This window comes from Theropithecus gelada, chromosome 12, assembly GCF_003255815.1.
Source record: "Theropithecus gelada isolate Dixy chromosome 12, Tgel_1.0, whole genome shotgun sequence".
Taxonomy (NCBI): Eukaryota; Metazoa; Chordata; class Mammalia; order Primates; family Cercopithecidae; genus Theropithecus; species Theropithecus gelada.
In genome coordinates, this window is record NC_037680.1 from 110,264,546 (window position 1) to 110,287,232 (window position 22,687).

Sequence of the window (22,687 nt, forward strand, 5' to 3'; positions counted from 1 at the left end):
CAAGGTTATTGCTCAAGTAAATAGGGGAGCCAGGATTCAAATCCGTACATTCTTTGTAAAAAAAAAAAAAAAAAAAGTTAAAAAGCCTGAGTGTGGTGGCTCACACATGGAATCACAGCACTTTACGAGGCCAAGGCAGGAAGATCACTTAAGCCCAGGAGTTTGAGACCAGCCTGGACAACACAGGGAGACACTGTCTCTACAAATTTTTTTTTAAAAGTTAGCTGGGCATGGTGGCACATGCCTGTGGTCCCAGCTACTCAGGAGGCTGAGGTGGGAGGATCGCCTGTGCCCAGGAGGTCAAGGCCGCAGTGAGCCATGATTATTCCACTCCATTCCAGCCTGGATGATAGACTAAGACCTTGTCTCAAATTAAATTAATTAATTAATTAATTAAATTTAAAATTGATATGTAATTCATGTATCATAAAATTCAGTGGTTTTCCATGTGTTCCCAGATATAATCAGCCATCACCAATATCTAATTCCAGATCATTTTCCTCACTCCAAAAAGAAACCCCATGCCCACTGGCAGTCACTCTTTATTTCTCCCCCTTCTCCTACCCCTCAGCATTAATTTACTTTCTGTCTGTATGGATTTGCCTATTCTGGGCATTTCATGAAAATAGAAGCCTTTATGACTGGCTTCTTCCACTTAGTTTCATGGCTTATCCATGTTGTAGCATGAATCAGTATTTCATTCCTCTTCATGACTGAATATTCCATTGTATGGATTTACCACATTTTTTTAATCCGTTCATCAGTTGGTTGACATGTGGGTTGTTTCCCCTTTTCAACCATGAAAAATGATGTTACTGTGAACATTTGTATACGATAGACCCTGATGTTCTAATTTTTGAGCCCATGTGCCTAACCTCTATTCCTGACTGCCTCCCTGTGTTGACAGAAAACTTTTTGGGAAATGTCCTATCTCTGGCCTTTTGGGAATGTCACATGGAGTGAACTGTGCCTAGAGTGGGTTTGACTTAGGACATCACATGGTCTCGAATCCCTCAGCAAACATGAGTTAGTCTTGTTTTTGTTGGTGTTACAGAATAACATGCAGCTGGCTCTTTTTCTAAAAAATTTAATATTAGATGTCCTTCATTGAACAAACATCTGTGGAGACGAAGGCATTGATTAGTTACAAACTGTGAAACATACTTTGAAAGAAAAGTAAAGGATGCAAAGAGAGCTGATCATAGGGGACCTTGCAGGATGAGGAGTGGCAATCTTGGGAGAAGTTGGGGCGACAGTGTGCCAAGCAGGGAAGATGGCAGGTGCAGCATGAAGCCAAATGTTTGGAATCACAGCGTGTTCTTTCCCTTCATCCCTGTGTTCCAGGGTCTCTTTACTTCACAAACATGGGCAAGTGGAAATCCTACTTTATGTCTCTTCTGAATAATCCCTTTGTCATGGCTTACTTAGTGACCTGTGCCCCTCCCCACTGCTCCTGGGACCACAACCCACATTGTTACAAGCCCCTGAAGGAAGTTATAAACACCTTATCTTCTACTAGGACAGGTGCCCCTGGAGCTGTCTGGCTGGGCAAGCCGTACTTACCTGCACTTCCCTATCCTGTCCGTGGGTGATTCAGACTTGACTGTTGTTATCACACTAAACTGAACTGTGGTTCACTCACCCAGTGCAGTAAGGCCAAACATCCACACTGAGATTTGCAATGGGAGAAAGGAAGGCGTTTATGTGCAGGGCACCAAGCAAGGAGTATTGGGAGGCTTATACTTAAGACCCAACCTCTCTGATGGCTTGCAAGTAAGGGTTTTTAAGGGCAAGGATACATTTTAGGAAAACAGAAGTTACAAGAAGAAATCGCAAATCAATACACAGAGGTTACACATCGGTTTGGTCATGAGAAATGAAGGCTTGCAGGTCATAGGTGAATTCAGAGATTTTCTGATTTGTAATTAGCTAAGGAAGAGAAGCTTCATTTAAAATTTGGGGTTCGCAGAAAAGAATGTTAGCTCTTGCTCATGAGTGTGACTTCCTCCAGGAACAAACAATGGCTGTCAGAGTTCAGTTCTCGGTTCCCTTTATCTGAGGTCTGCCTGCCAATGGATCCATTTGGTGAAGTCCAGGTTTCCGAAAAACAACTCAGGGACATATGTTAAGATGTAATCTTTAGTTTCTATAGGGAATCAAGCATCTCTGGACTCTAACATCCTTGGCTATTGTTTTAGGCTACTATTACCTTCTTGCTTATCAAGTGCCTTATTTATTTCTCAGGGTCAGGTAGGTGCCTGGAATTTCCTTTGAAAGAACCCAAGAATGTCCTTTATTTCCATGTTTGGAGGAGCCCACAGGCCCCTAAAAGGGATTCCTGCTTCATCTCACCATTTTGGACTTCCCTCAAGATCTGGGCACAGAGCATTCTGACTTCTGCAGCCCCACCCCACAGCATATCAAATATGCTCCTGCATCCCATGTCACCTATGTCTGCGTAACTTGGTGAGCTAATCTGTAGTGGATTCACTGACATGTAGTTACGTTCTTATAGCCATTTCATAAAATATTCATAAATTCAATTTTGCCATTTTAGAATTCTAGATTCAGCAAATTTCTTTTTTTAAGTCTCAAACAGTTTGCAGGTCCTTTGAAATCTTGCAGGTAGGTCCTGGCTCCATTACTTATGGCTCATAGGTCATACAAGGGTCTGAAAGAGTGAGCACCTTAGAAGCAAACCTCTCCATAGGGTCCACCTTTCCAGACCTTCCTATTCCCAACATGAAATTACCTTCATGCACATCTTTGGGTCTCTCTTCTTTTCAAAATGCCAGGTATCCTCCATTTACTTTTGGGAAATCTGCTCTTGCCCACAGAGATTTGTTTTTATCTTAGGATTTACTTCTTTCATGCCACTGGAATATGTCCCAAGCCTGAGTCATTCAGTCGGCAGCAATCCCTGAGGAAAAAAAAAATCGGCCTTTGTGTGATACTCAGGAGATGCCTGAGGACACCTTGACTCCCACAGCACCAACCAGGGCAGGCCTGGGTCTCTGGTGGAGCTACTCTTTAGGGATCATCATTATGACTAACAGACATGCCAGATTCCTCTGGCTAGTCTCCAGTGCAGACACACACACACACACACACACACACACACACACACACACACGCCATTCTTAGTATAGTCAAAGCCCATAGGAGAAAGAAAAATGTTTTCTAATACCTTCTTTCTTTGCAAGAAGGTGTTAGGAATTCAAGGGATGATATGCATAGTGATGTTAGTTTCTTTTCTGCAACTCCTTCCTCCAACTCATGTTCTGTAGGGACTTCTGGAACTAAGAACAGGACCCACAGATGAGCCATAGGATTTTCAGAGCAAGGCTCTGCTTGGAAGGGCCCAGACCAATGTCCACAGCACAGTGGAGGTCTAGTATAAAGAATGTGAAGTTTGTAGCATCTCTTGATCCTGCTATTCCTACATGCTTGCTTAAGCCGTTCGTCCTCTAGATGAACTGTTCTTTGAAGGAAACCTGCCTAATGTCCGCCTGCTCAAGAAGGTGGACCTGAGCTCTGTTCCCTTTGCAACCTTCCTGGAGTCTTATTGCTATCTAGATGAACTCAAAGCAAGATGCTGCCACCCCCATGACTTTGATCATTGTAAGCTGGCAATCCTCTTGGGAGACTGCTCCTAGCTTGGACTGACCTGAGTCTTCGCATGCCTTGAACAATGAATTTGCATCCTGGTTATGTTCCCCGTGGGGGCCAGCCCTGTCCTTGGAGTGGCCCCTCTAATCATGTTGCTCAGGCTTGTCCCTTCCTGGGCCCCAGAACACCTCCAATGCCAAACTTGTAGGTGAGAACAGGATGTTGCATGCCAACCAGGTGTGCGTGACTAGCTCTGGGCGAGTCTGTTCTAGTAATGCTAGGCACCACCTCTCACTGCGACAGCCTAGTTTCTACACAGGTCTTGCTCTGGGACCACCCTCAGCAGTGTGATTAGCAGGCAGGGCCAGTGTGACCCTCCCTTTCTGGGCCTCAGTTGAGAAACCTGAAGCTCAGGAGAGGAGTCACTCCCCTGGCTGATGGGTGGCTGGGCGGGAAGCAGATACCAGGCTTTCTGACTGCAGCTCTAGTACCTCACCACGTACTGGCTAGAGTTACACTTCTCAGATCTTAATTTCCTAAAGGCAAGTAACAGTTTGAATGTTGTTATATTGTGATGTATAATAAGAAATATATATGTTTGTCTTTGTTTCCTGGCCAGAGCTCCTGAAACCATAAGTGGTGGAAGCGATAAAGGTGAACAGAGAATCTTTTGTTTTTCAAAACAGATCCGTTTCCATCACATTTAAGTTTATGTAAAGGACATGTAAAGTCTCTAAGGATGAGGGCTGGTTGCCAGGGAACCAAACCCTTGCAATTAGAGGGAAGAAAGGAGAGAGTGATTGAAGATTGATTTGATCACTAGTGGGCAACAATCTAATCAATCATGCCTACTATGTAAGGAAGCCTACATAAAAACTCAAAAAGGCGGGGTTCAGAGAGCTTTCAGGTTGCTGAAGGTGTGGAGGGTGGGGCACCCAGAGATGGCAGATGGGGCTCCATGGCCTTACCCCCATATCTTGTTCTTTGTACTTTTTCCTCTGGCTATTCATCTGTGTTGTTTGCAATATCCTTTGTGATAAACCAAACCTAGTAACTAAACTGTTTTCTTCAGTTCTGTGAGTCATTCTAGCAAATGACTGACTCCAAGAAAGAGGGTGTGTGAACCTCTGATTTTTGCCAAGTCAGACAGAAGTTGTGGGTAACCTGGGAACCTACTATTTGCAATTGGTGTCTGAAGTGGAGGCAGTCTTGTAGGACTGAGCCCTTAACCTGTGGGGTCCATGCTAACTCAGAATTCAATTCAGAATGGAATTGAATTGTAGGATACCCAGCTGGTGTTAGAGAATAGGTCCATGTGAAATAAAATCCCCACACATCATGGACATAACAGACAACGTCAATGATGAGGAATCCAGCAAGTTCGGGATAGAGAATTGGCAGGGGGTCTCCAGGGGTCTCTCCACGTTATCTTCAACGTGTTGCTATAACTTTTCTGAGAGGGAGAGGCAGACTGGTGGAGATGAAGAGAAAATCCTGGAAGTTCAGGTAAAAGTTGACATAGGGTGTAGTTGATTCATATTCACTGTGTGCTTAAAATGGTTAAATATTAATTTGGGTTCTTACATATTAAAGGGCAAAATTCAGAGCAAGGGAGAGGTAGACAGGGCCTGTGAAAAGCAGTGGTTAGTTTAGGGAAAATAGCTAGGAGCCCTGTGATTTGGAGCGTGAAAACTCTTTATTACTGTTGTTACTTTAACTGGTTCCAGGATGGCCTGCCTGCTTCGTGCATTTCAGAGAATTTCCGCAGGGGTTTTCTTCTTAGCACTTTGGGGCATGGTTGTAGGTGACAAGCTGCTGGTGATCCCTCAGGATGGAAGCCACTGGCTTAGTATGAAGGATATAGTTGAAGTTCTCAGTGACCGGGGGCATGACATTGTAGTGGTGGTGCCTGAAGTCAATTTGCTTTTGAAAGAATCCAAATACTACACAAGAAAAATCTATCCAGTGCCGTATGACCAAGAAGAGATGAAGAACCGTTACCAATTGTTTGGAAACAATCACTTTGCTGAGCGATCATTCCTGACTGCTCCTCAGACAGAGTACAGGAATAACATGGTCGTTATTGGCATGTACTTCATCAACTGCCAGAGCCTCCTGCAGGACGTGGACACCCTGAACTTCCTCAAGGAGAGCAAGTTTGATGCTCTTTTCACAGACCCAGCCTTACCCTGTGGGGTGATCCTGGCTGAGTATTTGGGCCTACCCTCCGTGTACCTCTTCAGGGGTTTTCCGTGTTCCCTGGAGCATACATTCAGCAGAAGCCCAAACCCTGTGTCCTATATTCCCAGGTGCTACACAAAGTTTTCAGACCACATGACTTTTCCCCAACGAGTGGCCAACTTCCTCGTTAATTTGTTGGAGCCCTATCTATTTTATTGTCTGTTTTCAAAGTACGACGAACTCGCATCAGCTGTCCTCAAGAGAGATGTGGATGTAATCACCTTGTATCAGAAGGTCTCTGTTTGGCTGTTAAGATATGACTTTGTACTTGAGTATCCTAGGCCAGTCATGCCCAACATGGTCTTCATTGGAGGTACCAACTGTAAGAAGAGGAAAGACCTGTCTGAGGTTGGTGGGTTTATTTCTTTTGGGCTGCCTTGTTTCTTCCAGGCTCTGTTCTCCCTCACTCATTTGGATCCTTGAGCCAACTGTCCCTTGGAGGATTTCCTGGAGTAACTGTAGTGGGAAAGTGATACCCGGCTCGGAGCAGCGGGGACACATAGGAGACCTGAGGCTGAAGTGGTACATAGGCATTTGGATGAAGACAGGGCTCATGCTTGGCAATAGTAGATTTGCTTAGTTAGGTAATCTGGGGACAGTCACATAATCATTGAATGAGCCTTAGAAATGTCCCAGTTCAAACAGAGGTGAAGGCTTGACTAAGGGAACAGGTCCAGATTAAAATCAATTTTCCCAACTCTGTCGCATGCTTTGTCTCTGGACCTTAAGCCAAGGACCAGCAAACTACAGCCTGTGAGCCTAGTCTCCCCAAAGGCCTGTTTTTTGTTTGTTTGTTTGTTTTTTGTTTCCTTTTATGTTGAGACCTGTTTGTTTCTTTGTTTCTGAGACGGAGGCTTGCTCCGCCCAGGCTGGAGTGCAGTGGCGCAATCTCGGCTCACTGCAGGCTCCGCCCCTGGGTTCACGCCATTCTCCTGCCTCAGCCTCCTGAGTAGCTGGGACTACAGGTGCCCGCCATCTTGTCTGGCTAATTTTTTGTGGTTTTTTTTTTTTTTGAGACGGAGTCTGGCTCTGTCGCCCAGGCTGGAGTGCAGTGGCTGGGTCTCAGCTCACTGCAAGCTCCGCCTCCCGGGTTTACGCCATTCTCCTGCCTCAGCCTCCCGAGTAGCTGGGACTACAGGCGCCCGCCACCTCGCCCGGCTAGTTTTTTGTATTTTTTAGTAGAGATGGGGTTTCACCGGGTTAGCCAGGATGGTCTCGATCTCCTGACCTCGTGATCCGCCCGTCTCGGCCTCCCAAAGTGCTGGGATTACAGGCTTGAGCCACCGCGCCCGGCCATTTTTTGTGTTTTTAGTAGAGACGGGGTTTCACCATGTTAGCCAGGATGGTCTCGATATCCTGATCTCGTGATCCGCCTACCTCGGCCTCCCAAAGTGTTGGGATTACAGGCGTGAGCCACAGCGCCTGGCCGAGACCTGTTTTTATATGGCCCAGAGCTAAGAATGGTTTTTATAGTTTTAAAACAATTTAACAATGAAGAATATGTGCCATGGACGTATTTGGTCTGCGAAGTCTACACATTTACTATCTGGCCTTTTCAGCAAAAGGGGGATGGCCTCTGACCTAAGGCAAGTGTTTACGGATGGCCTCCTGACATGTAGGAAAAGGGCCCAGAGTTACTTTGGAAAATAAAAATCTGTGAGTTTTAAATTTTAATGTAAATATTTACACATTTGAAAGGCTTCAGGCAACTCCCTCTATCTTTTATGCCAGATTTTCTTTTCCAGTTCCTCTTTTTATCAGAGAGAAAGCCTCAAACAGGTCCCAAAGACCCTTATCTCTCTTCTTTACACCTGCTGATTTCTCTGTTAACAAATTGAACAGTTGGCAGTAGCCACTGTGAAAAGGCAAGGGTGAGGAGATGGGGATAACTGAACTGGTTCCAGGGAGTCTGGGGCATGAAATAAAAACTTAGAATGTCAGGAATCTTTTTATTGGGACATAATATAGTTGTACACATTTTGGGGGTTCATGTGATATTTTGATACATGTATACAATGTGCAATGATCAAATCAGGGTAATTAAGATATCCATCACCTTGAACATTTATTCCTTCCTTATGTTGGGAACATTCCCATTCTTCATTTCTAGCTATTTTGAACTGCAGAATACATTCTTGTTAACTGTAGTCACCCTACTGTGCTGTCGCACTTTGGACTTATTCTATCTAAGAGTATTTTTGTGCCCATTAACCAACACTTTTTCTTTTCTTTTCTTTTCTTTTGAGACAGAGTTTCACTCTGTCACCCAGGCTGGAGTGCAGTAGTGCGATCTCGGCTCACTGCAACCTCCACCTCCCCTGTTCAAGCGATTCTCCTGCCTCAGCCTCCTGAGTAGTTGGGACTATAGGCGTGTGCCACCACGCCCAGCTAATTTTTGTATTTTAGTACAGATGGAGTTTCACCATGTTGGCCAGGATGGTCTCGATCTCTTGACCTTGTGATCCACCTACCTCAGCTTCCCAAAGTGCTGGGGTTACAGGCATGAGCTACCGTGCCCGGCATTCTTCTTCTTCTTCTTCTTTTTTTTTTTTTTTTGATCAATGTTCTTTATTGGCCCTTTAGATGTTTTTCTCTTTTCTGTCAAAGTTTTTGGAGTATTACAAATTTTATTTTATCTTATTTCTTTTTTCTTTTTCTTTTTTAAATTTTAACCAACCATTTTCCCCCCTACTTTCCTACTTACCCTTTCCACTTTCTAGTAATTACCAGTGAACTCTCTACCTCCATGAGATCCACTTTTTTAGCTCCCACATATAAATGAGAACATGTGGTATTTGTCTTTCTGTGCCTGGATTATTTCACTTAACACAATGACTTCCAGTTACATTCATGTTGCTGCACATGACAGGTCTTCATTCTTTGTTATGGCTGAATAATTTTCCATTGTGCATATGTACTGTCTGTGAGTGGAAAACAACACCAACAAAAAACTCAAAGGGTTTTTCCTGTTTTCTCACTCAACAACAAACAACACAGAAGACTTCTGTGAACCAATGTGTGGGTTTTTTTTTTTTTTTTCTCCATACACCAAGCAAGCAGGCAATTCTGCCAGATACCAGCTGGGTGTCCTCTAATTCAGTTCTGACAGTGTCCACCTGAAGATAGCATCAGGTCCCACAGAGATAGGGCTCTATCTTCAAATTTACATGTCTTCAAATTTACATTTGAAGAATATAAATTAGTACAGCCACTATGAAGAACAGTATGGAGATTCTAAAAAACAAAAACAAAACAAAACAAAAAACAGAACTAGAACTGCCCCAATATATCCCATTGCTGGGTATATATCCAAAATAAAAAAAAATACGTTGAAGAGATATCTGCACTCCCATGTTTATTATAGCACTGTTCACAATAGCCAAAATATGGAGTCAACCTAAGCACACATCAACTAATGAATGAATAAAGAAAACATAGGACTGTAATATTGTGAAATATATATTTGGTCTTCATCCTCATTTCCTTGTACAGATTTTTCCCTTCCTTAGTTAAATTTGTTCCTAGGTATTATATATTCTTTGTAGCTTTTGTAAATGGCGTTGATTTCCTTTTCAGTTTTTTCTCTGTTGGCATTTATAAATGCTACTGATTTTCGTAAGTAGATCTTGTATCCTGCAACTTTACTGAATTTCCTTGTCAGTTCTAACAGCTTTTTGGTGGAGTGTTTAAATTTTTCTAAATATATTATGTCATCTGAGAAGAAGAATAATTTGACTTCTTCCTTTCCAACTTGGATGCCCTTTATTTCTTTGTCTCTCTTAATTGCTTTGGATAGGACTTCCAGTACTATGAAGAATAACAGTGGTGACAGTCAGCATCTTTGTCTTATTCCAGATTTTAGAGGAACAGTTTTCAGTTTTACCCTTTTCAGTATGATGTTAGCTATGGGTTTATTATATATGGCCTTTATTGTTTTGAGGTATGTTCCTTCTGTAGCCAGTTTATTGAGAGTGTTTATCATAAAGGGATGTTGAATTTTGTTGAATGTTTTTTCAGCATCTACAATGATCGTATGAGTTTTGTCCTAATTCTGTCAGTGTATTAATATCAATATATCAATACATGTATCACATTTATTGAGTTGTATATGTTTTTTTTTTTTTTTTTTTTTTTTTTTTTTTTTTTTTTTTTTTTTTTTGAGACGGAGTCTTGCTCTGTCGCGAGTTGTATATGTTGAATCATCCTTGCATCCTGGGATGAGTCCCACTTGATCGTGATTAATTATCTTAACGTGTTATTGGATTTGGTTTGCCGGTATTTTGTTGAGATTTTTGCATCTATGTTCATCAGAGATATTGGCCTGCAGTTTTCTTTTTTTGTTGTGCCCTTGTCTGGTTTTGGTATCAGGGTAACACTGGGCTTATAGGATGAGTTTGGAAGTATTCTCTCCTCTTCATTTTTCTGTAATAGTTTGAGTAGAATTGGTATTAGTTCTTTGAAAAATGGTTGGTAGAATTCAGCAGTGAATCCATCCGGTCCTGGGCTTTTTTGAATGAGAGACTTTTTATTACTGCTTCAATCTTATTACTTATATTGGTTTGTTGAGGTTTTCTATTTCTTCTTTGTTCAATCTTGGTAGGTTGTATGTGTTCAGAAATGTATCCATTTCCTCTAGGTTTTCTAATTTGTTGGCACATAGTAGTTCACAATAGTCTCTAATGATCCTTTGTATTTCTGTGGGGTCAGTTGCTATGTTTCCTTTTTCATTTCTGATTTTATCTTAGTGTTTTCTCTTTTTCTTAGTCTAGTTCAAAGTTTGCCAATTTTGTTTATGTTTATTTATTTATTTATTTATTTATTATACTTTAAGTTCTAGGGTACATGTGCACAACGTGCAGGTTTGTTACATATGTATACATGTGCCATGTTGGTGTGCTGCACCCATTAACTCATCATTTACATTAGGTATATCTCCTAATGCTATCCCTCCCCGCCGCCGCCACAATAGGACCCGGTGTGTGATGTTCCCCTTCCTGTGTCCAAGTGATCTCATTGTTCAATTTCCACCTATGAGTGAGAACATGCAGTATTTGGTTTTCTGTTCTTGTGATAATTTGCTCAGAATGATGGTTTCCAGCTGCATCCATGTCCCTACAAAGAACATTAACTCATCCTTTTTTATGGCTACATAGTATTCCATGGTGTATATGTGCCACATTTTCTTAATCCAGTCTGTCACTTTTGCCAAATTTGTTTATCTTTTTTTTTTATAAACAACTTTTTGTTTCATTGGTCTTTTGCATTGTTTATTTAGTCTCAATTTAATTTGATTCTTCCCTGATCTTTATTATTTCTTTCCTTCTATAAATTTTGAGTTGGTATATGTTTGCTTTTTTAGTTCCTTGAGGTACATTGTTAGGTTGTTTATTTGAAATCTTTCTACTTTTTGGATGTAGGCATTTATTGTTAAAAACTTCTCTCTTAGTTCTGGTTTTGCTGTAGCCCATAGATTTTGATATATTGTGTTTCCATTTTCATTTGTTTCAAGTAATTTTTAAATTTCCTTTTTAATTTCAGGAAAATCTAAGAAGTTAATAAGCAAAAGTTATGCATTTATTTAATGATTTCATACTATTGGTTGAATCAAAGCTATTTATTCCTTCTCCTTGAAGTCTGGGGTATTGGAAAAAAGTAAATGAAAGTTATTTATTCTTGTTAATAGTTGGCATAAGAGAGAAAAAATATCATTTCTGCACCTTGGTATCAATCATCTTATTTTTTCAAAAAGTTGTACTCAGTTATATTGAGAAACTGAGCTATAGTGAATGTACGTTTTGAGCCCTGTGACCCTATATCTGGTGCTTGACCTCGTTTGTATCTCAACTGTATTCCCAGCATGTCCTCCTAGAGAACATTCTGTATTATGATATGTAATTATCAACATGCACTTTTAATTATTAGGAATTAAATTAAAGTGATCAGAATAGAATTTCTTTTGTCCATAGTCAAACCATTTCAACACTATGAAAAAAAGTGTGTCTTTGGACAGATGGACATGTCTGGAACCAGATAGAAGTGTCGGTTGCAAAACATGAATGTGCTAAATGCCATGAAATTGTTCACTTTAACATGGTTAATTTTATGTGACTTTGTTGCAATAAATTATTTAAGACAAGAAGATATATCACAGATCATAGAAAATGAAGCCCTGATTATAGCTTAAAAATGTACTCTTCATTAGGCAAATCACATAATCAGGCAATACATAAAGTAAACACAATACAAGTGGCCAAGAAAACTTTAAGAACATGCTTAATTTCAGAAATAATCCAAGAAATTCAGATTAATAAACTGTGGAATTCAATTTCACCTATCAGATTAGTAAGCATGCTTTATAGATAACTATTGACCCAACTATAAAACAAATACATTTCTGAAAAAATTGTGCAAAGCCCTTTTTTTTTTTTTTTTTTTGAGGCGGAGTCTTGCTCTGTTGCCCACGCTGGAGTGCAGTGGTGCGATCTTGGCTCACTGCAAGCTCTGTCTCCCGGGTTCACGCCATTCTCCTGCCTCAGCCTCCTGAGTAGCTGGGACTATAGGTGCCCATCACCACGCCCAGATAATTTTTTTGTATTTTTTTTAGTAGGGATGGGGTTTCACCGTGTTAGCCAGGATGGTCTCGATCTCCTTGAAAACCATAGGTTGGTGACCAGTTTTTACATAATGCTATGATTCACAAAGAAAGAGTGTCCTTTCTCATGGTAACCTCTGGGCTCCCAGCCTCGCCTTGTGGAAGAGTAAAGCAGGATCACTTCCCTCTCATTTCCATGTTGGTGTGACTTTGCGACTTTGACCAAAGCTTTACCTGCCTCCTCTGCCCAAGGAGGGACGTGGCCATCTCAGAGGGCTGCTTGGTTTCTGTCCAAGCTGGCCCTCAGAGAAGCGGAGATTCCTGCTGTGAGAACATCAGAGGCTGAGCCACCAGGCAGTCCCAGATGTCCTGAAACAACTTATCCCAGCCCTGCCCAGGGCCTCCTCTCCAGCCCTGTGCACGTTATGACTTGCCCCAAGACAGTTCAGCTCATGCCAGATTCTCGCAGGTGCCTTGCAACCTTTCTGTCTGTCTCTCTGGTCCTCACTTCTTCCCCAGAATCTCATGCTGTTGCATGAAAAAAAATAAATAAATAAAATAAAATAAATAAATAAGTAAATAAAGAACCTTTGTTTTTAGGCCTTTCTCCTCTTCCTGTAGGGACTTGAATCCAGGCCAGATGCTGGGACACTCTTATGCTGTCCTTTTTGCTATTTTGTTCAGTTTCATCCATCCCAGGGATAACCTCTTTTCCTATTGTTATGGCCAGGTTTCAAAGATCTCAATTTTAGAAGAGAATTTAACTTTGCATTTCATTATGAGAAGGGTCATTGGAGTGTTTTCGCTAGAACAAAGAAGGTCAGAGGTAAATCCTAGTCTGTTTTCCTTGTAATACAAAGAACTGTTCAAGCCTTCAGAAGGACAGGGCCATTCAGACCATAGAGCCAGGTCATGGCCAGAGCTCTGGCTCTGGGACATCCTCTCTCCCCAGCCTGGTCTATGGAAAGGAATAGAATGCAGGCCCAGGCCTAGAGCCTAGCTAGGCCTGAATACAGGCTGAGACTTTCTCGCCGACAGGTAATAAAAACAATGAATGTGGTTTTCTTGCAGCATTTTTTACGGAGCATTTTCCCAGAAAACTAGACCCCAGTTCCTCAGGACTAGTTCTGTTCCCAAGTTTCCTCCTCTCGTGCTCTGGGTTCATCTAAATGGTAGTTCTCAAACGGGACTAATTTTTCCCCTAGGACGGATATGTCTGAAGACATTTTTGGTGTTGCAACTGGAGAGGCGAAACAGTCAGTAGGATGTAGGTAGAGGCCAGGGATGCTGTTGAAAGTTGTACAATGTGTGGAAAAATACCCACCCCCCAACTCCTAACAAAGAATTACTCTGGCTCAAAATGTCACGAGTGCTGAAATTGAGAAACTCTGATCTAAATCAATTCCAAGTGAATCCAATGGTGTCTATGCAGCAGGGCCCCCGCCTGGAGGTGTGGAGGACAGCAAGGATCCTGTGCCCACCCTCTGAGCTGTTTGTCTCCCTATAGGGGTCTTTGCAAGGAATGCTCATTCAGGGTGAAATCTCAGCCTTTCTTGTTTGAGCTGTGGGTTCATTCTAGGCAAGTCAGTGGAATAAAAGCCCCGAAATGCCAAGTCATTCCTTTTATTTTTTCTTTTTGAGATGGAGTCTCACTCTGTCACCCAGGCTGGAGTGCAGTGGCATGATCCCAGGTCACTGCAAGCTCTGCCTCCCAGTTTCATGCCATTCTCCTGCCTCAGCCTCCTGAGTAGCTGGGACTACAGGCACGCACTGCAACACCTGGCTAGTTTTTTGTATTTTTCAAGTAAAGACAGGGTTTCACTGTGTTAGCCAGGATGGTCTCGATCTCCTGACCTCGTGATCCCCCCGCCTCGGCCTCCCAAAGTGCTGGGATTACAGGCGTGAGCCACTGCGCCCGGCCCCAAAATGCCAAGTCATTCTTAATAGGCACTTTTTAAAATACATGACTTAGGCCAATGTCTACAACGGCTTTAAAATTCTGCCTCTCTTTCAAAACGCTGTGTTTATCTTTATGACTGATTACCTGGGGCATTTCCAGGCATGTGGAACATTTTGGCAGCAGTTTTTCTGTTAACAGATAATTATCTAAAGAGTAGCTGAATGCTAGAATGATTCAGTTAAAAAAAGTATTCAACATGAGTACATAAAAGCCTAGAACGTTGACTGATTAGTAATTTAGATAACTCTAGGAGAATGACAATAAGGGGTTATGAAAATATAACTTTATTATGATGCAATTCACATACATACAATTCAGTCATTTTAATGGTTTTTAGTGTAGTCACAGATTTGTACAACCATTATCATAGTCAACTTTAGAACATTTTCAGTCACTCCCAAAAGATACCTTATATCTATTATTACTCACTCTTCTTTCTCTCCTTCTTCTAGCCCCTGGCAGCCATTAATCAACTTTCTGTCCTTATGAATTTGCCTATTTCTATGGATTCCATTCACAAAATACATGAGTAGCTTTTTCCCTTTAGCATAAAGGTTTCAAGGTTCATTCATGTTGTGGAATAACTTTATATTGCCAAATAATATTCTGTTCTATGCATATACCACACTTCGTATATCTACTTGTAAATTGATGGACATTTGGGTGGTTTCCACTTTTTTGCTATTATGAATAAAGCTACTGTGGACATATTTGTGTATGATTTTTATTTGTATATGTGTTTTCAGTTCTCTTGGGTATATACTTAGTGGAATTGCTGGGTTGTATGGTAACTGTATACTTAATCTTTTGAGGAACTGCCAGTGTATGTCTTGATTACTGTAGCTTTTTTTTTTTTTTTTTTTAAGTAGAGACAGGATTTTGCTGTGTTGGCCAGGCTGGTCTCAAACTCCTGACCTCAGGTGATCCACCCACCTCGAGCTCCCAAAGTGCTGGGATTTCAGGTGTGCGCCACTGCCCCCAGCCTTGATTACTGTAGCTTTATAGTAAGTTTGAAATTGGGAATTACAAATCCTCTAAATTTGTTATTCCTTTTTAATATTGTTTTGGCCATACTGGGTACCTTGAATTTCCATATGAATGTTAGGGCCAGTTTGTCAATTTCTGCAAAAAATTCCAGCTGAAATTTTGATGGAAATTGTGTTGAATCTATAGATCAATTTGTGGGTTATTGCCAACTTAACAAGATTAAATCTTCTAATTCATGAACATGGGATGTCTTTCATTTTACTTAGGTCTTCTTTAATGTCTTTCAACATTAGTTTTTACTTTTCAGTGTAAAGTGCCACACTTAAAAAAATTAAATCTATTCCTAAATATTTTATTCTTTTTAGATGCTATTTTAAATAGAATTATTTTATTAATTCTAATTTTGTGTTGTTCATTTCTAGTGTCTAGAAATACAATTGAGTTTTGTATATTGATCTTGTATTTTAACACTTCTGAACTTGTTTATTTGTTCTAATAGTTTTTTTTCATGAATTTCTTAGGATTGTCTACATACAAGATCATATCATCTACAAATAAAGATAGCTTTATTTCTTCCTTTCTAATAAGGATGACATTTATTTCTTTTGCTTATCTAATTACCCTGGCTAGAACCTCTAGTATGGTATTGAATAGAAGTGGAAAGAGAAGATTCTTATCTTGTTCCTGATCTTAGGTGGGGAACATTCAGTCTTTTAGCACATTAGGTGTTAACTGGAGATTTTTTGAGTAGATGCCCCCCACATCATCAGATTGAGGAAATGTGCATCTATTCCTAGCTCATTGAGTATTCTTATCATATTTGAGGTGTATGGTTTTGTCAAATGCTTTTTCTGTGTCTATTGAAATGAACATGGTTTTCTTCTTGGTCCCCTATTCTAGTGATATGTGTTAATTGATTTTCAGGTGCTAAATGAACCTTGTATTCCTAGAATAATCCCACTTGATCATGTTATATAATCCTTTTACATGTTACTGAATTTGGTTTGACAGCATTTTATTGAGGACTTTTGCATCATATCCATAAGAGATATTAGACGGTTTATTTTCTTGCAAAGTCTTGGTCTGTGTTTGCTATCTGAACATTACTGGCCTTGTAGAATAAGCTGGGGAATGTTCCCTCCTTTTCTGTTTTTTGGGAACAGTCTGTCAAGAATTAGTATTCATTTGTTACATATTTGATAGAATTCACTAGTGAAACTGTCTGGGCCTAGGCTTTTCTTGCAGGAGGTTTTTAAATTACTAATTTAATCTTTTTACCTGTTATGGCTTTATTTAGATTTTGTATTTCTTTTTGATTCAATCTCAGTAGTTTATTTCTTTCTAAGAATTTGTCCATTTTATCTAAGTTATCTAATTGCTTAGCATAAAATGGTCCAGAGTGTTCCCTTATAATACTTTTTGTTTCTGTAAGGTTGGTAGTAATGTTCCCTCTTTCATTTCATATTTTTAGCAATTTGAGTCTTCTCTCTTTTTTCTTTGTTGATCTAACTGATGGTTTATCCATTTTGTCTATATTTTCAAATAAACAACTTTGGTTTTTTGATTTTTCTTGATTACTTCTCTATTTCTCTGTCATTAATTTCACCTCTATTCTTTATTATTTTCTGCCTTCTTGTGTTGTGTTTAGTTTCCTGGTAGAGTGACACTTATCATTACACAATTTCCCTCTTTATGGCTAGTAATATTTTTTGTTTTAAGGTCTACATTATCTTGCTTCATGATACTGTGTCATTAAAAAATAGTTGATTTTATCTGATATTAGTATAACCAGTCTGCATTTCTTTTGGTTGCTATTTCATGATATATTATTTTTCCACCATTTTACTTTGTAAAATTTATGTTTTAAATATAATTTTTTTTTGTTTTTAAATCTCAAATGTGCTTCTACAGACAAGATATTATTAGGCCTTGTTTTTATCCAGTCTGACAATCTCTGTCTTTTAATTGAGTTGTTTAATCTATTCACATTTAATTCTGTTATTGATGTAGAGGATTTCATGTCTACTATCATTTTTTTTCTTTTTTCTTTTTTTTATTTTGAGACAAAATCTCACTCTATCACCCACGCTGGAGTGCAGTGGTACGATCTTGACCCACTGCAAACTCCGCCTCCTGGGTTCAAGCGATTCTCCCACCTCAGCTGCCTGAGGAGCTGGAACTACAGGTGTGTGCCATCATGCCTGGCTAATTTTTGTATTTTTTGTAGAGACAGAGTTTTGCCACATTAGTCAGTCTGGTCTCAAACTCCTGACCTCAAGTGATCCATCCGCCTCAGCCTTTCAAAGTGCTGGGATTACAGGTGTGAGCCACTGTGCCTGGCCCCATTTTACTTTTTATGTTCTGTATCTCTCATGTATTTATTTGTTCCTCTGTTTTGCTTTTATTGCTTTTTTTTTTTTTTGCATTGAGTAAATATTTTCTAGTGCAACATGTAAAATCCTTTAATATTTTTCTTTCCACTATTTAAAAAAGTTGTGTTCTGAGTGGTTGTTCTAGGGCTTAGCACATAAATTTTAACTTACCAGTATCTACTTCAGATTTATACCACTTAATTCTAGTTAAATACTGAAATGGCATTCCTATATAGCTCTATTTCCTTTCTCCCCTTTTTATGATATTATTGTTGTACATGGTACATCTATATATGTTACAAACTAAACAATACATGGTGATATTACTTTATATAAATGCACATGCTTTCAAGAATCAGAAGAAAGAAGAGCAAGTATGTATTTATAGAGTTTGTTATATTAACCTTTTTACTGATCATTTTTGGTTCTCTTCCTTTGTTCTTATGGATCTGAGTTACCTTATGGTGTCATTTCTAAGCCCAGTTTACCTTTGCTCCCAACTGCCTCCCTTGTGCTGTTACTATCAAATATATTACACTTCCATATGTTATACTCTCAACAACATAATTGTATATATGTATATTGCTTTTTAGGATTGCTTTTAAAATCAGTTAAAAGAATAGGGCTGGGCACGGTGGCTCACGCCTGTAATCCCAGCACTTTGGAAGGCCAAGGTGGGCGGATCACCTGAGACCAGCCTGGATCAAGACCAGCCTGGCCAACACGGTGAAACCCCATCTCCACTTAAAATACAGAAATTAGCCAGGTGTGGTGGCAGGCGCCTGTAATCCTAGCTACTCGGGAAGCTGAGGCAGGAGAATTGCTTGAACCTGGGAAGCGGAGATTGCAGTGAGCCAAGATTGTGCCATTGCACACCAGCCTGGGGAACAAGAGTGAGAGAGACTTCGTCTGGGAAAAAAAAAAAGAATAAAAGGAAAGTATGCATTGGTACTGCCTTTTATAACTACATGATTACTATTATCGGTGCTTTTTTTCTGTATGAATTCAGATTATTCTATGGGGTCACTTGCTTTCAACATAAAGAACTTCCTTTAGTATTTCTTGTAAGTTGAGTTTTCCAGCAACACATTCTCTCATTTTTTGTCTTATTACATGGGGTTTTGCTTTTATTTTGTTTGTGCTTTTAAAATGATACTCATCAGAGACTTGTCTTCAGAGGTGGCTCATAATTTATCCTTCAAAATTGCACATATTTTTTAGCAGACACCAATGAGGCAAATTTAATGGTAATAAATACCTTTTTAAGAATCAGGGTGGGGAGATTACCTTCAGCTGTAAAGAGCAGCTGGTGATGTTGCTTGTGGGAAGAGACAGAAATGGTTTGTGGGTCTGGGAAAGGCTCTGAAGAAAGAGGAAACTGAGTTCACAGTTCTAGGAAGTTGAAGGTCTTCTCACAAATTATAGTTGTGAGATAATATTCATAACCACTGTTTCAAACTGGTATATTGGTATCTTTTAATGCCCTGAGCAGGTAGGTCGCTAACAGATCAGCTGCATACTTTGAGTGTCTTAGTGCAAAATGCCCTTTGTTCAAAAATTAGTAAGAATTTCAGGCCGAGCACAGTGGCTGAAGCTGAAGTGGGAAGCTGAGGCAGGCAGATCACTTGAGGCCAGGAACTCAAGACTGCCCTGGCCAAAACAGTGATACTCCTTCTCTACTAAAAAGACAAAAAATTAGCTGGGTGTGGAGGTGCATGGCTGTGGTTCCAGCTACTCAGGAGGCTGAGGTGTGAGAATCACTTGCACTTGGAACTGGGAGGCAGAGGTTGCAGTGAGCCAAGATCACGCCACTGCACGCCAGCCTGGGTGACAGAGTTAGACTGTCTCAAAAAAAAAAAAAAAGAATTTCAGGACACTGACAGCAAAGTATTAAACAAAGCATGAGAGCCTTCTAAATGTGGAATGTGATGTGTCTGCCCGGGCTGCTCCTCCACAGAAGTGGCCCTGGCAGGGGCAAATGGGGAGTTGGGAGAGTGAGAGAACCAGGGCAGCTGGATTGCACAACCTCAGGGGTGGGGCCAGTGCCAGGTACTATGTAGATAGTGCCTTCTGGAACTGTTCAAGCTGGTGACCCTGAAAAAACATTCTTCTAATTTAGGCCATTGTATAAAAGCAGAGGCCAAGTATATTTACCCTCAAACTTCACGTGGTCTTTCAGCCACAGACTTAGAGCAAATGACCACTGAGGTTTCACCATAGGCTGGGTACATGAGGGTGTCTAGGCTGGCATGTTGCTGAGGATTTTACAGTGGCTTAGAAACATAGCTTTTTTCCTAGGTGTTTCTCAAACCTCAGGGTAGGAGTGGAGTTGGGAGGTGGACCTAAGTATGTGATAAGAAGACTAGAGGAATCAGTGTTTCTACTGTGTCTGTGCCCCATCCCTGTGGATCTGTTTTCTACTCCCCACCCCACTCCTCCTTGTCACCGGAAAGTCATGGAATTCTGGAATCTCAGGGTTGACGGTGACTGTGAAGCAGAGTGCCATGCACTGGCATCCATCTCTAGGAGAGAAATACCATGCACCCTGCACCTGGGTTGGGTTGCCAATTCCAGGGCAGGACTCTAAACACCTCGGCAGTCTCTACTAAGATTCCTAGACCTGGCACTTCCCAGCTCTGGTCGGAGGCATTTTACAATCCTAGCTGCCAGACAGAGTATGAGTCTGGTGAGATGGAACGCTTGTGCAAGTCAGGCAAAGAAACTTTAATCTTCGCAGATAGGCAGTAAGAATCAACAGGAACCTAGGATCCATGTCAGCCAGCCCCCAAGGTAGAGGAAGCTGCCCAGGTGGACAAAGTCCCATCTGCATGTGCTCCACTTTGCACGGCAGCTGAGGGCCCCCCAAAATGCTCTGCATTAGGTTTTGTACGCCGGAGGTCACTGCAGTTTATCAGCACCCAGACATCCATCCTGGGTGCCTGTCCTCTGTTCTATTCCCTTTCCATCCTTTCTCTGACTTTTGTGATGATTATTTCTTTTGTGTTTTTTTTCATCAACATTTATTTTAAATTCCATAGCACACATGCAGGATGTGCAGGTTTGTTACATAGCTAAACATGTGGCATGGTGGTTTGCTGCACAGATCAGCCTATCACCTAGGTATTAAGCCCAGCATCCATGAGCTATTCTTTTTGATGTTCTCCCTCCTCCTCCAGCTATTTCTTTGCTTTTCTTTACAATTTTGCCACCTAAATTTGCATCTCTAAATAATATAGATGATTTTACCTGTTTCGGTACTCAATATAAATAGAATTTTCTTTTTTCTTTTTTTGTCTTGCTTTTTTTTTTTTGGTTCAACCTTATGTCTGAGAGATTCATGATGTGTGTTCTTACAAGTTGTAGTTTGTGGATTGTCAGTACTGAATATATCCCATTGTATGAATACACTACAATTTTATTTATCCATTCTACTGTTGATGGGCTTTGGGTTGTGTCTATCTTTTCACTGTTGTGACCAATGTGACAACGAACATTCTTTTACATTCTGAAACACATGTGAGTAGGTTTCTAGAGTATATACCTGGGGTGGAGCTGCTGCGTTGGAGAATGTGCATATCATTAATTTAATAAGATATAACTATTTTTCAGAGTAGTTGTACATTTCCCTGATTGCTAAGGCATTAGTTATGTACATGACTGATTATATTGAGGGTTTTAAAATATACTTACTGGTCATTTGGATTTCCTCTTTCGCCCATTCAAATCTATTGCCCACTGGGTTATTTGTCTACTCGAATTATTTATGCATTCTGGATACTAGTTCTTTGGCAGTTACAGGTATTGCAAATATCTTCCCCCACTCTGCATCTTGCTTTTTACTTTTATTCAAACGAATTAGAATAAACATCTTAGTATATGACTCATTGTGCTCCTGTGTGGGAGTTTCCATAGGGGAGATGCCAGAAAAGGGACTTACTGTGTCGTGCACATTTTAAATGTCATTAGGCATTAACAATTTATTCTTCCCCTAGCGATGTATAAGTGTACACTTTCCTTCATATCCTTGCCACATTTATTATCTTCAGACGTTTTGGGTTTTTGGCAATTCAATAGGTGAAAAATATCTCAAGGTTATTTGAATTTGCATTTCCCTTATTAATTTTTCATTTAAACGTCTTTTGTGTGTGTGCGCGTTTTCTTTTATCAGGTCGTTTCACCAATGAAGATAAGAGCTGGTATTTACCTTCTGCATTTAATAGAATTGATGCAACTGGCTGAGCATGGTGGCTCATGCTTATAATCCCAGCACTTTGCGGGGCTGAAGCAGGGGGATAGCTTGAGCCCAGGAGTTTGAGACCAGCCTAGGCAGCATAGTGAGATTCCTTCACTACAAAAAATACAAGCTTCGCTGGGCATCGTAGCGCATGCCTGTAGGCCTAACTACTTGGAATGCTGAGGTGGGAGGAGGATTTGAGCCCAGGAGTTCAAGGTTCCAGTGAGTTATGTTTGCATCATTGCACTCCATCCTGGGCAACAGAGCAAGACCCTGACCAACTCCCCACCACCACCCCCCCCCCCAAAAAAATCAATGCAACCTGTGATCACTTTATTTGGGCAACTTCCCCAAATTCTTGACTCAGTGAATTTGTTGCAGGGCTTTCTTTTTAAAGCTCTTTTATTGGTTCACATACTAGAACAATCTCAGGGGATATCTGGTTAGGTATTGATTGCTACACAGCCAAACTATGTCACCAGAACCCATTTATATGTTTCCATTTCTTGACTCTCTTTCCTTGGCCATGATATCCTTCTCAGTCTCATAATACCCAAGCAGCAGGGGCTTCAGCCTGAGTTCTTTTCCCAGGATTCCTAGTTAAACGTCTTCTGCCTCATTGGCTCTAATGAAGTCACATGCCCATCTCTGAACTAATCATGGTGGTCAAGGGGATGAGACGTGCTGATTGG

General features: G+C 40.6%; 1 protein-coding gene across 4 annotated transcripts in view; it reads left to right on the forward strand.

Annotated features, from left to right (window-relative positions):
• Positions 1-22,687, forward strand: part of LOC112636116 (UDP-glucuronosyltransferase 1-6) — a 56,536-nt gene that overhangs the window by 5,963 nt on the left and 27,886 nt on the right. The window contains exons 1-2 of one of the 4 annotated variants that reach the window (XM_025404587.1): positions 4,002-4,151; positions 6,132-6,198. The exons of 2 other annotated variants lie outside the window; for them this stretch is intronic. In XM_025404587.1, the coding sequence (XP_025260372.1) occupies positions 6,139-6,198 (60 nt within the window). In that variant the 5' untranslated portion in view covers positions 4,002-4,151; positions 6,132-6,138. Of the gene's footprint in view, positions 1-4,001; positions 4,152-5,182; positions 6,199-22,687 lie in introns of those variants that run through there. One more of the 4 variants, XM_025404581.1, reaches the window with a different exon arrangement.